This window comes from Microcaecilia unicolor, chromosome 8, assembly GCF_901765095.1.
Source record: "Microcaecilia unicolor chromosome 8, aMicUni1.1, whole genome shotgun sequence".
In the NCBI taxonomy this organism is placed as follows: domain Eukaryota; kingdom Metazoa; phylum Chordata; class Amphibia; order Gymnophiona; family Siphonopidae; genus Microcaecilia; species Microcaecilia unicolor.
In genome coordinates, this window is record NC_044038.1 from 155797450 (window position 1) to 155811894 (window position 14445).

Here is a 14445-nt window from a genome sequence, read left to right on the forward strand (position 1 = left end):
TTTTCAGGATATCTACAATCAATATGCACGTGATGGATTTGCATGCAGTTCCTCACTGTATAGTATTTATATTCATTGTAGATATATTGCATTGTCCATGCGAATATATCACCTGTCCTGGGGACCCCACAGCCTGATCAGTTCTCAGGACATACACAATAAATATGCACGTGATAAGATTTTCATACATTAGAGCGGGGGTAGGCAACTCCGGTCCTCGAGAGCCGCAGGCAGGTCAGGTTTTCAGGATATCCACAATGAATATGCAGGAGATAGATTTGCATACCATGGAGGCAGTGCTTGCAAATCTATCTCCTGCATATTCATTGTGGATATCCTGAAAATCTGACCTGCCTGCGGCTCTCGAGGACCGGAGTTGCCTACCCCTGCATTAGAGAGTCAGCATATGCAAATCTATCTCATGCATATTTATAATGGATATCCTGGAAATCCAACTGGCTAGTGCTCCCAGGTCATCACCCACTGCCATAGTCACTGATCTGTAATATAGTTGGTTGGGTGTTCACAATATCCACACTCAATATGAATGAGATGCATTTGCATACCTTGCCTCTACTGTATGCAAATCAATCTCATGCATATTAATTGTAGCTAGCCTGAAAAGCTGATTTGCTGGTGCTACCACAGGTCCATTTATTGATGCATGAAACAGATTGCTGTGGTTCCTATTATTTGCAGCATGGTTATTTACTAATGACAAGCATTAATGTGTGTCACAGGTGTGTGGGCCTTTACTGACTTGGTCAATGATTCTTGACCCTCTCCTGGGAGCATATCTAGCCATTTAGATTTTCAGAATTACCACATTAAATATGCATGAAATAGCTTTCCATACCATGGCTCAACCTATGCAAATTTATCTCATATATATTTGCTGTGGAAGTCATGAAAACCCAGCTGCATAGGTGTGGTGCCTACAGGAAAGGATTGAGAAGTACTGGACCAGGATGTTCTGAAAACACGAGGAATCAATTCTGGGTACAGGAGGGAAGATTTTGACATCTCTGCATATGTCTCTGAGCATCCGTTTAAAAATTCTGATTTTGAATGTCTGTAACGAGGATGGAGATTGGGCAAATTACAAAAGGGCTCTGATCATACAGACTGTACACCTTTCCCTAAAATAAGCAGTTGATTGCTTATTCCCCAAGCAGCCTTTCAAATCTATCTGCAGCAGAAAGGGAATTAAAGGCATGGGGCAGCTAGATTTGTCCTTTGTGATCTGAATTCATTTGTAACCCCCCCCCCCCCACACACACACCACCACCACCACCACCACACACACACTCAAAAGAGCCATATCTTTACACTGTGCCCTTGGTGCCAAGTCAGCATTGGGTCAGGTCTTAAAATAACTTGAGTGTCTTCCTGTCATTTTTAACTCTTCAGATGATAAATATATTTCAAAACTCCAGAGAACTCAGTAAGTCAGTTTCTAGATACCAAATAACCGAAGAAGTTAATGGTGAATGTGAAAAGCACGTCAGTGCTATTCAGTTTCCATGTTGTTATTTTCCAAACTGGCCTTTTCACAGCAGATGATTCTCATGTTTTGATGCAACTTTGGCTACACAATGAGACCTGTGGCAAGACTTGGAAGGATAAAACGAAGGGATGACAGAAGGCAATAGTGAATGACTTCTGTTCCTTTCTCTCCGGTAGTGCCAACTTCCTCCCCCTTGTCCTTGCAGTTCTATGTCACCATGAGTGACACGTCTGGAGTAACAGTAGAGAGTGTGAAGGTGGCAGCTGCATCACCATTTAGAACCCGGTAGAGCAGCTCCTCTTTCTCATGGTGGAGTTGCTGTCGCAAATGTGTTTCCTTTTCCAGAGCTTCCTGGGTGGCCAGCAATTGTTCAGAGAGCTGCCTACAAAGCAAGAGTAAACAACCAGAGTTGGGGAAAAGTGATGGTGAAGATAATTCCATAGCAGAAACTAAAGGTTAACACATACAGTAAATGCCGTAATAATACATCCAAATGTGGCTGTGACAAGGTGCAACCCAGGAGTGAAGGAGTGACCTAGTGGTTAGAGCACCAGTCTTGCAATCCCCGGAGGTGGCCAGTTCAAATCCCACTGCTGCTCCTTGTGATCTTGGGCAACTCATTTAACCCTCCATTGCCTCAGGTACAAACTTAGATTGTGAGCCCTCCTGGGACAGAGAAATATCCAGTGTACCTGAATGTAACTCACCTTGAGCTACTACTGAAAAAGGTGTGAGCAAAATCTTAAATAAATAAAGAGGGTCACAATCACCATTCCTTTAAGCTGAGCGGGAGTCCTCCACCTACAGTCCTTCTAGTGGGTGGTGCTGTTTCACAATCACATTCTCAATAGTGAGAGATAGGAAAGCTGTGCAGGACTCCAGGGAACCTGCCTGTCACTCTAGTGACTGAAAATATAATATTGAAGCATGGGCCCCCCCCCCCCCCCCACTGGCAGCAATGCAGTTGGAGGACTCCCACTCAGCTTAGAGGGAACAGTGGTCACAAACCAGTCCAGGAAATCAATATGGCAGCATTTCCCCAAACTTTTTTTTAGGACTTGAACATTCACATGATTCCAGACAGTAGGTGAGGGTATGTGAATGTGTCTAAATGAAGAGGGGGGGGGGGGGGGTAGGTGGAAGACAGATTGGGGGGGAGGACGAGCAGGGTGACTGGGTGCCTCTTGCAGTCACCAATCATCCATGTTCTTTTTGTACTCTCCATTCTGTACTGTGGTCCTCTGTCTCTCTTATTTCTTCTCAGCCCCAGCACCTGCATCATTCCAGTGTTTGACAGGGGTGGGGAGTGTGTGTGTGTGTGTGGGGGGGGGGGGGGGCAGATTTCTTTCCAATTGTTTTACATTGTGTTAGCAGCATAAAAATAGTAAAATTAGCATAAAATGCAACCAATGAGGTAAACTTTGGAAACAGGCAAATTAAAAGCTATAGCAATGCTATGATATGATAGAAATATGCATATTAAAACAGCACTGCACAAAAACAGGAAAACTTTTGAGTGGGAAAATATCCAAGTATAATGCCTTCACTCCCACACCATTCAAATACAGTCTATGTTATTAAAGCATACACTTTTGCCGACACTTTCTTCCATATATATATAAAAATATTCTGACAAGCGGTGCAACCTGCTAGTGTAAAACCACTATTGAAAGGTTATCCTGCACCAACTTGTTCATCGGTACACCCAGCTAACAAGTTTGCGTCTTAAATACTTTAATCTTGACACTTTAATCTTGAAAAATGCCAGACTGGGGACCCGGTGTCCGACATGCACGTTTTGCCTCCCAAGCTGTTTCAAGGACTGTCCCCTATACCCTAAGCAAGGATTTTTTCTTTCTATTAATTATAGCTGAGCTGGAGCTAACGACGGATCTAGGCAGTATCCAGCGAGTAGCTACCTGGACAATTCCCACCAGTCACGTCCCACACACCAATTCCCCCCTGGAAAATTCTTTCCCAGGACTATTTCCCTAGGGTGAATTCCCACCGAAGGGAGACAATTCCCTCCTAAGACTTCCCCCCCCCCCTTGTTTTCCACCCTCCGAAGATTGTATTGTTTTTTTAGTTGGAGTTTGTATAAAATGACATGTTGCTTGGTGTTGTGTGGCGTCGGGCAGAGGGGAAGGTTTGAATCGGTGATTGGAAGGTTTATATTTAATCTAGCATTTTAAAATATAATGCTGGCTTAAAGTTGTTTTGTTTGCACTTTTGAATGAGTATTCCTTCCTGCAGTTGTTGCAAATGTCCAGATGGAAATTGGTGAGTGGGAACTGTCCAGGTGGGAACTGACCTAGAATGAGGTGGGCTATGGGGAAGTGACATAATGGACATTCCGTGATGGCCTTAGACGTGAGTGTCAATCACAATCAGAAGGTTAACTCTGCATGTTTTTTCAATCAGGATTTTGTGAATGAGATGCACAGAATGAAGGTGCTGTCTCTGAGCTACACCACAGAAAGCAGAATTAAGGTCTAAGGCTATGTTGTGTGGAAATTACATTACAAATTGTGGACAGGATAATGATATGAAGAGCAATTCTATAACTGGGTGCCTGCATTACTGCATCACTTGTGTACATAAATTTACAGCATACTAGCACTTACATACGCATGTGTACTCACCCACAAAAGTGCTGGCAGGTGCCTAAGTGTTATTCTGTAAAGGTGCTCATAAGTGACATAGCACATAAATACAAGGGGGAGGGCAGAATGCTGTAAGTTACCCACATCCCGTGCATAACTGTAAGGCGTGCTGATACTGAGTTATGCTAGTGCTCTATAATGAAATGGGGGAAGCCATTGCTTGCCCTGGGATCAGTGGTAGCATAGAATCTTGTCATTCTTTGGGATTTCTGAAGCTTGCTTTTCTTTGGGATTCTGGAATCTTGCTCCTCTTTGACATTCTGGAATCTTGTTATTCTTTGGGGTTCCAGAATCTTCTCTTTGGGATTCCACCAGGTACTTGTGACCTGGATTGGCCACTGTTGGAAGTAGGACATTGGGCTAGATGGATCATTGGTCTGACCAGGCTATAATTATGTTCTTATGTTTTTACGAAATCTAGGTGCCCAGATGCCATTACAGAATAGGTTCTCTACACATGTCCTCAGGGCATCTAAATGGATGTGCGTACTTATAAAATTGTCCCCTAGTGCTCCACTATTGTGAATTCTCATTAGTGTCTTACTGCCAGCTGAGGATACCTAAGACAGACATGATATACCTCTCCTGCTAACCTACTGCAGCAAGCTTCTGATCCCACACAGAAAGAGGGATTTACCTTGCAACACTCATGTGGTTTTGGGTTCGAACATGAAGGTTCTCATTCTCCTGCTGAAGAAGTTTGATTTTCTCATCCAGTGCTAGATTTTGCTCCATCTATAATAATTCCCAAGAGAGATGTGAAGAAAGAAAGGGGATGAGACATGACAAAGAAAGATTAAAAATCTGGTTTCCATGCATTAACAGTGCTTTTAATGCATATTAATTGGCCTTCAATGGTTTTTAAACAGAAAACTAAGCTAATATGGCAATCAGATGCAAAGCTATTAGTTACCTATTAGCACAGTGAAAAAGTACATTATTTCTTAAAAAAAGAAAAAAAACTATAGTAAAGTTTTTTTGTGATAAATTATTGTCTGCCTCATTTACATGTGATGACTTTAGCACATTGGTTCCCAAGTAACTAAAGTCACTCAGGGGTCCTTTTACAAAGACACACTAAAAATAAGCATGCGCTAAACGCTAGAGACACCCATAGGAACATATGGGTATCTCTAGCGTTTAGCGAGCGTTAAAAACACTAGCGTGCCTTTGTAAAAGTCCCCCACAGTAAGTCAAAGAAGCAACAAAACTATAATAAATCAAAGTAAAACTGAAAGCCATCACCAGATGACTCACTTCTTCTAGTCTCCTTTTAAAGAAAAAACACATATAGAGCTCTATGTACTAAGCTGCATTACAACAGAAATGTGTTAATTGGCAATCATGTGCGTTATCCCCTAATTCAATAAAGTTGGCACCCAACTTTACGCTTAGAGCCAGATTCTATATATGATGCCTGAAAAGTCTGAATGGTAAAAAAAACCGCCTAGGCGTATTCTCTAAAGTATGCCCAAATTTTATAGAATTGTCTTAAAGTTCCGCACGGTGTATAGAATACACCGAGTGGATCTCCACACAGTCAGATTTAGTTGCGTCTATTTAGGCCTTGTTTTACTTGGTGTAAATTCCGGTGCCTAAATTAGGCACAGAGCAGGTGTATTCTGTAATATGCAGAGATTTTAGACATGCTCATGTTCCGCCCATGGCCATGCCCACTTTTCAACTATCCAGCTCATTTTCGAAAGTGATCACCGGCCATTTTCCGACATAAATCGGGAGATGGCCGGCGATCTCGGAAAAGCGGCCAAATCGGTATAATTGAAAGCCGCTTTTTTGGCAACATCGCCGCTTTCCCGTCGCGTTGCCGGCCAAAGTTCAAAGGGGCGTGTCGGCGGCGAAGCAAAGGCGCCGCTAGGCTACTCCTCCACAGATGGCCGGCATTTTTTTCCATTATCGCTGAAAAACAAACCCGGCCATCTCAAACCCGGCGAACTCCAAGGCATTTGGCCGGGCTAAACCGTATTATCAAAAAAAAGATGGCCGGCCATCTTTTTTGATAATACGGTTCCAGCCAGCTGTAGCACCACCGCCAACATAGATCGCCGGCGATCTATTTGGCCGGCGACGTTCGATTATGCCCCTCCACGTGACATAATTTAGGTGCACCATGTTAACAGAATACACTTAGCAAGTTGTGTGTGTAAATCTCAATGCCAATTAGTGCTGATAATTGCTTGTTGTATAACAGAGAGAGGGAGCGAAGCACAAAAAAAGCCAAGAAACAAAACAAAAAGCACCAAGGACCTTAAAAAAAGGGGAATAAAGTCTTCAATTGTAAACGTTGATGATGCAATACTCAAATGTCCCCTCACTCCAGTAGAAAATTCTTTCTTTACGGGATACAGATGTTTTCCTCTTTGTCATCCAGTCAAGTCAACGTGAACAAGGTTTTGCTATTTATAGACATTTGTGTGGGTAACTCATTTTTTTTGTTATATTAAAAAAGAACTCTGTGTCACACCTTTCAGTGCGATACAATGCAGAAACAGTAAATAAGTAATAGCACAGGCCAGTGTAACTGTCAGCTGGAACAACACATGGTGATATCACAGGAGACAGAGGTGCACATACCACCCATTCCAGATGCAGCAGCTTCTTGTCCTGGTTATGGAGGCGTTCATTTTTCATGTCGATGACAAAATGCAAGCTCTCAAGCTCCTGCCTCCAGAAATGGCTTGGACTGCCATACTCCTGCGGAGAGAAAGTGAGAAACAGAACGTGGGGTATTTTATTCTGGCTCATAAAAACCTCCCAAGCATCAAGCATTACTGACAGGACTACACAGGACCTTCCCCTTTTAAAGTTACAGTACTACATAAAATGTTTAACTGGAGTTATCCAGATAGAAGTGATATTTGCTATCTGCTCTCCAGATAAGCAATCCGGATAACTTAGGATGGCATAAAGATTGGCTTATGTTATATAGATAGCTTATAGAGTCATGGATTCTGCCTTTCCGTGATACAACCAAAGCAGTTTACAGTTGTTATATACAGATACTTTTTCTGTCCCTAGTGGGCTTACAATCTAAGCTTTTGTACCTGGCACAATGGAGGGTTAACTAACTTGCTCAGAGTCACAAAGAGCTGCAGTGGGAATCAAAACCAGTTCCTTGGTTTCTCAGCCCACTGCACTAACCATTAGGCTACTCTTCTATCTAGATTGTGGACTGAGTATTGTCACTCTCTGGATAATGACGCTGGTTGCAACAAAGTCTCCAGAGCCTGTAATTTCCTGCTTTTATGGAACTTCTGGAAAGTTTCAGAAGAAATCTTCAAAAATGGTGCCCACAGTTCTCTGGTGGTTGTCCTAGGGTACTACTACAGTTAATGGGTCAAGTTGCCAAATAAGGGAGTGGGGAGAATGGAGGAGGTGTGTAGAGTTTTTGAAAGGGATGGGGAGAGATTGCTGGTTGCTGATCTATCCAAATATTTAGTGCCACCTGCTATCTGGGTTTGGCACTGATTAGGGTTGTCAACTGGATCTCTATTCACCTAGAGATCCAGTTGACCTAGGTTAATCCAGTCCATGCTTTACTCCATTGCATATAGGGACTTGTAGTTCTGATTTCCAAACTGAACTCCCTAAGAAAAGTTTAGACTACAAGTCCCTGCATGCTACTGTCACGATTGTGATTATTTTCCATGTCTGTGCTCACCTCGCCCTCTGGTGGCTGGAACTGGTGGCTGCTATAGACTGTTTTCTTGCTGTTTCCCAAGCATATTTCAGAAGTAATTCCAGTCCGGTTCGGATCTTCCTGCTTGCCAAACTTGCTTGGGTTGTTTGGAACTAAGCAGCACCCTTACCTGTGACCTCACTTGTAATTGCCTTTATTATGCACCTGGCCCTTTCAGCTGGGCCTTTGCAACGCCAAAGGTCGAGGTTAGTTGGTGTGCTGTTAGGAGCACTTCTGCCTTGCTTTGTTTGAGCTTCCCTGCTTTCCCCTTTTGGTACTGATAGGAGCACTTCTGCCTTGGTGTGCTGTTAGAAGCACTTCTGCCTTGCTTTGTTTTGAGCTTCCCTGCTTTACCCTTTTAGCTTCCCTGCTTTACCCTTTTGGTGCTGATAGGAGCACTTCTGCCTTGCTTTGTTTCCTGCCTGTATGCCTTGCCTTGTTCTTGTTTAGTCTGTGTGCAGTTATGCTCTTAAGCACTACTGCTTGTATCCTTCTCTGTGGTTGCCTGTCAGTCTTCAGCCATTGCTTTATTGTTTGTCGGTGTGGCCTAGTTTTGTATCCTGCCTAGCCTGCCCTGTTTGTTCTTTTCCCCTCTGACCTTCAGTCCCTGTTCAGTCAAGCTTGTTTCAGTATCCTATACCCTGTTTGAGAATCCTGAGTCCTGTATCCTGAATCCTGTTTTAGTCAAGCTTGTTTAGTATTCAGTGTCCGCCTGTTGTTCCAGTCACTCCGGTCCAGTATTTCTTGTCTCCCAGCTCCGTCCTGTAAGTCCTGCAGGCCGCCTGCACCTAGGGGCTCAACCTCTGGGGAATGGTGGTCAGGGCAGGTGAAGTCCGGTTACTCCATTCCTGCTATTCCAGCCAAGTCCGGTCCAGATTCCAGCTCCATCCTTGCTTGTTTGTCCAGTCCTGGTTGGGGGATTTTGTCTGCTGCTGCCATTCCTTGACAGCAGCCCAAGGGCTCATGTTGTTCCAGTGTCCGAGAGCCTGAGACCGTGACAGCTACGAGGTACAATCTGGACTGGATCCATCCTGTCGGGTCAATCTGGAGCCAGTCTGCAGCTCTAATCACTGAACATCTAGATCAACCATTCCCAATCCATATGTCCAATTACAATTCATTATCCATCTTTAAATTCCTGACTCAGATCCAAGTTTCACCAGCAAAGTGGCTTCTTCAGGCGATAACTATTCAAAACCAAAAATAAATCAATCAAGTATCAAACCATTGCTATAATAATTAAAAATATTTTTACTGACTCACAGCAAAGATAGCGCTCTACTTGCTGTGAGTCAGTAGAAATATTTTTAATTATATCGATGGTTTTTTTAAAAATCTTTTTTTTTATTGAGAACAAGCAGAGCTTTCCAATACAAACATATAGCAATTGTAAACAGTAATACTAACATAAAAGTAGCTATAGGATACAGTACACATATTATTCACTCCATAAGTATTATGTCTAGCCATCCCCAATTATCCCATCAAGGTACAATGTTATGCTCTGGGCTCGTGCTTGTAATTTTTTCAGTTTTATTCCCCCCCCCCCCCCCCCCCCATTCCCAGCCATCCCACTGTACCCGTTTCCTTTATACCTCCCTCCCCCCCTCCCATCCAGAATTGCTCATTCAGAAAGACCTTTTAGTACCCATTGCAGAAATTCCAACAGAGGCACTATTTATAGGACGAGTTGGAATACATTCCAAGCAGCGCTTCCATATACCATTATACTCCTTAGTTGCCCTATTTCCCAGGTTAGCTGTTCTTCGAATCTCCCAGTCAGCCATCTGATGCAGATGTCCATACCATTGGTCAATGGGTGGTGATAAATGGCTTATCCATTGCTGCAATATGACCTTCCTAGCCAACAACAGCGCCAGTAATATATAATGACACTTACTACTATTCAGCCCCTGCAGTTCCACATCCGATCCCATCAGCATAATTCCATATGTCCACTCATAAGAGCTCTGCAGCACCTTTTCCAACAACGCCACCACTTTAGGCCAATACCCTTCAAGTTTGACACACTCCAGGAAATGATGCACTAAGGACCCCCTGCTTATATTACATTTGTTACACATATCTGTATCCCACAAACCCATTGCCTTCCCTTTACATCTGGTGATATACGCATTATGCAATATTCTATACTGAATCTCATGTAAACCCACGTTTGGTGTGACCTGGAAGGCCTGTTCATAGCAACTAGACAATTCTTGTTCAGATACTGCCCTCCCCAAATGTGTACTCCATTCCTCCTGCTGCATATCAAAATACCGGGAAGGCCTGCGCTCTCTCCCCTCCTTGTACCAAAGGGACAGCGAGTTCTGTGCACTAGGTGTTTGCATAAACCATTGATCTAAAGCTGTAAAAGAGGCATAAGTGCCACTTTTTCTCCTTTGGGTGTCCAAATAATGTCGCAGTTGCAAGTATGAATAAAAATATTTTGGGGGGAGATTCCATGCTTTTTGACATTCAGAGATGGGACATCCACCGTTCCCCAATTCAACCACTTGCCCAATATATCTGCAGCCCCCCATGAACCAACCCTCAAAAGGGGACCCTGGCTGACTCGCTCTGAACTCAGGATTACGCAAAATTTCCACAAAAGGGGATGTGCCCCGTGCCCCTCCTATTCTATTCCTCCACCAATCCCAAGCCTTTTTTAATGGCCGGACTAATGCAGAAATTGTAGATTTCTACCCCTGCAATGCAGGGTGTTAAAGATCGAGATCCCCTCCCGTCTGCTATCCCAAGTCCCTACAGGTGCAAATTTGGCTTGTCCCGTGTGAATCTCATGTGCCCATCTCATAAGTGCTGCTACGTTGTACAGACATAAGTCTGGCAGACCTACTCCCCCTTTGTTACGATCTCATGTCAGCTTATTGTAACCTATTCTTGCTCTTCGGGCTCCCCATATAAAGGAAGTTATAACACTTCTATATGTCGCTTCATCCTTCTGCAAAACCCACAACGGCATCATCTGGAGTGAGTATAAGAATTTTGGCAAAAGTACCATTTTTGTCAATGCCACTTGTCCTAGGAATGATATGGGTAAGTCCCGCCACCTAGCGCACAAAACCTTAATATTATCCAGCTTCTCAAGTACATTTTTAGTATACATTATATGGGCATCTAAGTGCAAGTGAATCCCCAGGTATTTCAGGGCCCCCCGCGCCCATGTAAAAGGAAAATCAGGCTGCTGCCTGCACCTACAATTAGCTGACAATGCCATGGCTTCAGATTTGTCAAAATTAATTCGGAGCCCCGAGAAACTACCAAAATTTTGTATCAACTGCACTAACACAGGGGTCCCCTTAGTCGCTTGTTCCAGAAAGATCAGCATATCATCAGCGAATAGATTTATTTTATATTCTTGTACTCCCACTGTAATGCCCTGCAATTCCTTTGATTGCCTGATTTTACATGCTAATGGCTCCAATGCCAAGATGAAAAGCATAGGGCAGTGATGGGCAACCTTTTGAGCTTGGTGTGTCAAAATTCGCCAAAAAACCGAGCATAACTCGGGTGGTGTGTCACTTCGAGAAAAAAAACATAATTTCGCGATATTTATAGTTTAAATAACAAAAATGTATAATTGTAATATATAACTGTATTTAATAAACCAAAAACTAATTATTTAACTTACCTGCTTAGTGACTTCTTTGTTCATCTGTCAGTCGGTTTCTTTTGTTGGTCTTGATATTATTTAACTTGTGTGGGGTGCCGTGAACTAAGATAAGTGAGGGGGAGGGGGAATTCTTTAACTAATCTGCCTATTAGTGACTTTTTTGTTGCTGAATTTCATTGGCTAAATCTTCAATTGATATTTCTACTGAGTGGTAACTCAGATATTCTCTTAATAATTGCATCTTTATTCTGCATATCATGAAATAGAACTGGTGCACATCTTAGGAGAGTTTCTTTAATAAATTCTCCCTCACTGAGTGCTTTTCCATGCTGAGCTATGGAGTGAGCAATGCTCAAACTTGCAGATGTTAAATTTGTAGAACCTTTTACAAATTTAAGGATGGAATTAGATTGGCTCTTATAAAAGTGTAGCTGCCTGGAAATGTATTTCTTCCTTTCATCCTCACTTTTTTTCAAGAGCTGGGAATGATTAGTTTCAAAATGTCTATTTATATTCCACGTTCTGCTTACTACCGTTTCAGTACATAGAACGCAAAATGATCTGCCATTTTTTTCTATAATGCCATACATCTCGGTCCATGTCTCTTGAAAGGGTCGGCTACTGCTACTACCACTTCCTTTACTTAACCTTGGTTTTTTATTTTTTGGGTTCTTCATCAGGGGGGCAGTGACAGAAGATAGAATTATAGATAGCCTGTTAGCTCTGCAGGCAATTAGGGGTTAACTAGCCTAACTGACCACCTTATGTAAATTAAGATGGCTGCCGCTATTTCTAATGGCGGGAAACGGCACCCATAGCACATGCCCTCGCCTCTCCCAGCCTCCCCCTCACCTATCTCAGTAATGATGGTCAATTAGAAATCCACGACACCCCAGAACAGTAGATTGGATGATGGTTGCTGTGGTTATGTGGTTGCTGGTAATGGCGATCACAGAGATGCGTCCCCCACGGCATTCCGCTGCTCTCTGCTCCGCCGGCCGGAAGTGAGGTCAAAGATCCCCTAACGGCTGTGCAGGAGGCGGGGCAGAGGGAGCAGCAGGGAGGGAACGAGCAGAGGACTCGGAGGGAGCCAATAGAAGCGCACATGGCACCCCTCCAGCGGGTAAACATGCACTGGGGGGGTGTGATTTCACTGGGGGGGGGGAAGGTTGCGCGATCCGCCCCTGGTGTCAGCAAGGAACGCCGCTGCTTCTCTGTATGAGGCCACATGCGGCCGCGTGTCACCGAAAATGGCTACGCGTATCAGTACTGACACGCGTGTCATAGGTTCGCCATCAGGGGCATAGGGGATAGTGGACACCACTGCCTCATACCCCGCTCCAACTTGAATTTTTCAGTAAGGCTTCCATTAATTAAAACTTGTGCTGTTGGTGATTTGTACAAAGCCCTAGTGCCCCTCAAAAACTCCCCATAAATGCCAAATTGGGGCATGACCCAAAACAGATAGTCCCATAATACTTTTGTCAAACGCTTTTTCAGCATCTAGACAAGTGATTATGGCATCCCCATCTTTCCCTTTTGTCTCCTGCATAGCCTTCAGTACTCGTAAGATATTTGTCGAGGCGTACCTCCCTGGGACAAAACCTGTCTGGTCCCCCTGCACCAAAAGTGGTAGCAACTTTCCCAGCCTCGTTGCCATAATACTAGCAAAAATTTTCACATCTTGATTGAGCAGTGATATAGGTCGGTATGAACCCAACTGTTCTTAATTTCTCCCAGGTTTCGGTAAAACTACTATGATAGTATATGTCAGCTGGCCCGTATGCTGCCCCAGCCTGCAAAGGACTTGACAAAGTTCAACAAAGGGACCCACCATCTGAACTCCCAGTATTTTATAGAATTCAGCTCCCAGTCCATCCGGCCCCGGAGCTTTTGCTAGTTTTAGCTTCTTAATAGCTTGTTGTATTTCAGAGCCCTCGAATGGAGCGTTTAAAGATTCTAACTGCTGAGACGACATTTTGGCAGATTCAAATCTTGAAAAAACCTTTCACGCTCTCCCATGTCACTTTGTCCCGCATCATACAGGGACTTATAAAAATCCACAAATGCCTTTTGAATATCTTCCCCTTTATTAAGTGTATTACCTGACTTGTCTTTAATACCAGTAATTATCTTTTTTGCAGATCTACTCTTTACCATTGCGGCTAATAATTTCCCCGTTTTGTTGCCCCATCTATGTAAATTATATTTGTAAAGCTGTACATCCAGGCTTGCCCTCTGATTAAGCACCTCATTGATTTGCTTTTTGAGCTGCCAAAAGTTTTCTCTACTGCTGGACGTACCAGCCCTGACCAGTTCCGCTCTCGCCACCTGAATCTTCCCTAGCAAATTGATGAGCTCTCCATCCCTTTCTTTCCTGGTGCGGCTAGAGTATGCTATTATCCTACCTCGCATTACTGCTTTACCGGCCTCCCAAAAGATCACAGGGTCCACCTCAGATGCTTTATTGGTCTGCAAGAACTCCTGCCATTCTCTTATGAGATATTCCCGAAATTTCGGGTCCTGGTATAATGCAGGATTCATTCTCCAACTAGCTGCCTGACTCTGTCTTTGGCATCCACCCCAATCAACCCATACCATGCCATGGTCTGATACTACCCCGGCCTCTATTCCTGCCGCCCAACATTGTGATAGCGTTGTAGCCGGTAGCAGCACATAGTCCAGACGTGCCTGCACTTTGTGTACCTTAGAATAAAAAGTATACTTGTGTTCATCGGGGTGCAGCACCCTCCAAGCATCTAAAACACCCAGCTCCTTCATCAAAAAATTAATTCCCCTGCCACTCGCTTCTTTATGCCTAGGTTTTGGGGGGCTGCAGTCTATAAGCGGATCAGCGGTAATGTTAAAATCACCCCCCACTACCAATTTATATTCGTTCAGTGGTGCAAGTGCAGCCAATACTTCAGAAAAGAATTTGCGGGAG

At 43.7% G+C, this 14445-nt stretch overlaps 1 protein-coding gene across 1 annotated transcript in view; it reads right to left on the reverse strand.

The window, feature by feature from the left end:
• Window positions 1–1281: 1281 nt before the first annotated feature.
• The window catches only part of CCDC69 (coiled-coil domain containing 69), a 64092-nt gene continuing 50928 nt past the window's right edge, over window positions 1282–14445 (reverse strand). Inside the window, exons 7-9 of the mRNA XM_030212874.1 lie at window positions 6763–6882; window positions 4808–4905; window positions 1282–1889 (exon numbers count right to left, since the gene is read on the reverse strand). Of these exons, the coding sequence (XP_030068734.1) occupies window positions 1715–1889; window positions 4808–4905; window positions 6763–6882 (393 nt within the window). The 3' untranslated portion in view covers window positions 1282–1714. The remainder of the gene's footprint in view (window positions 1890–4807; window positions 4906–6762; window positions 6883–14445) is intronic.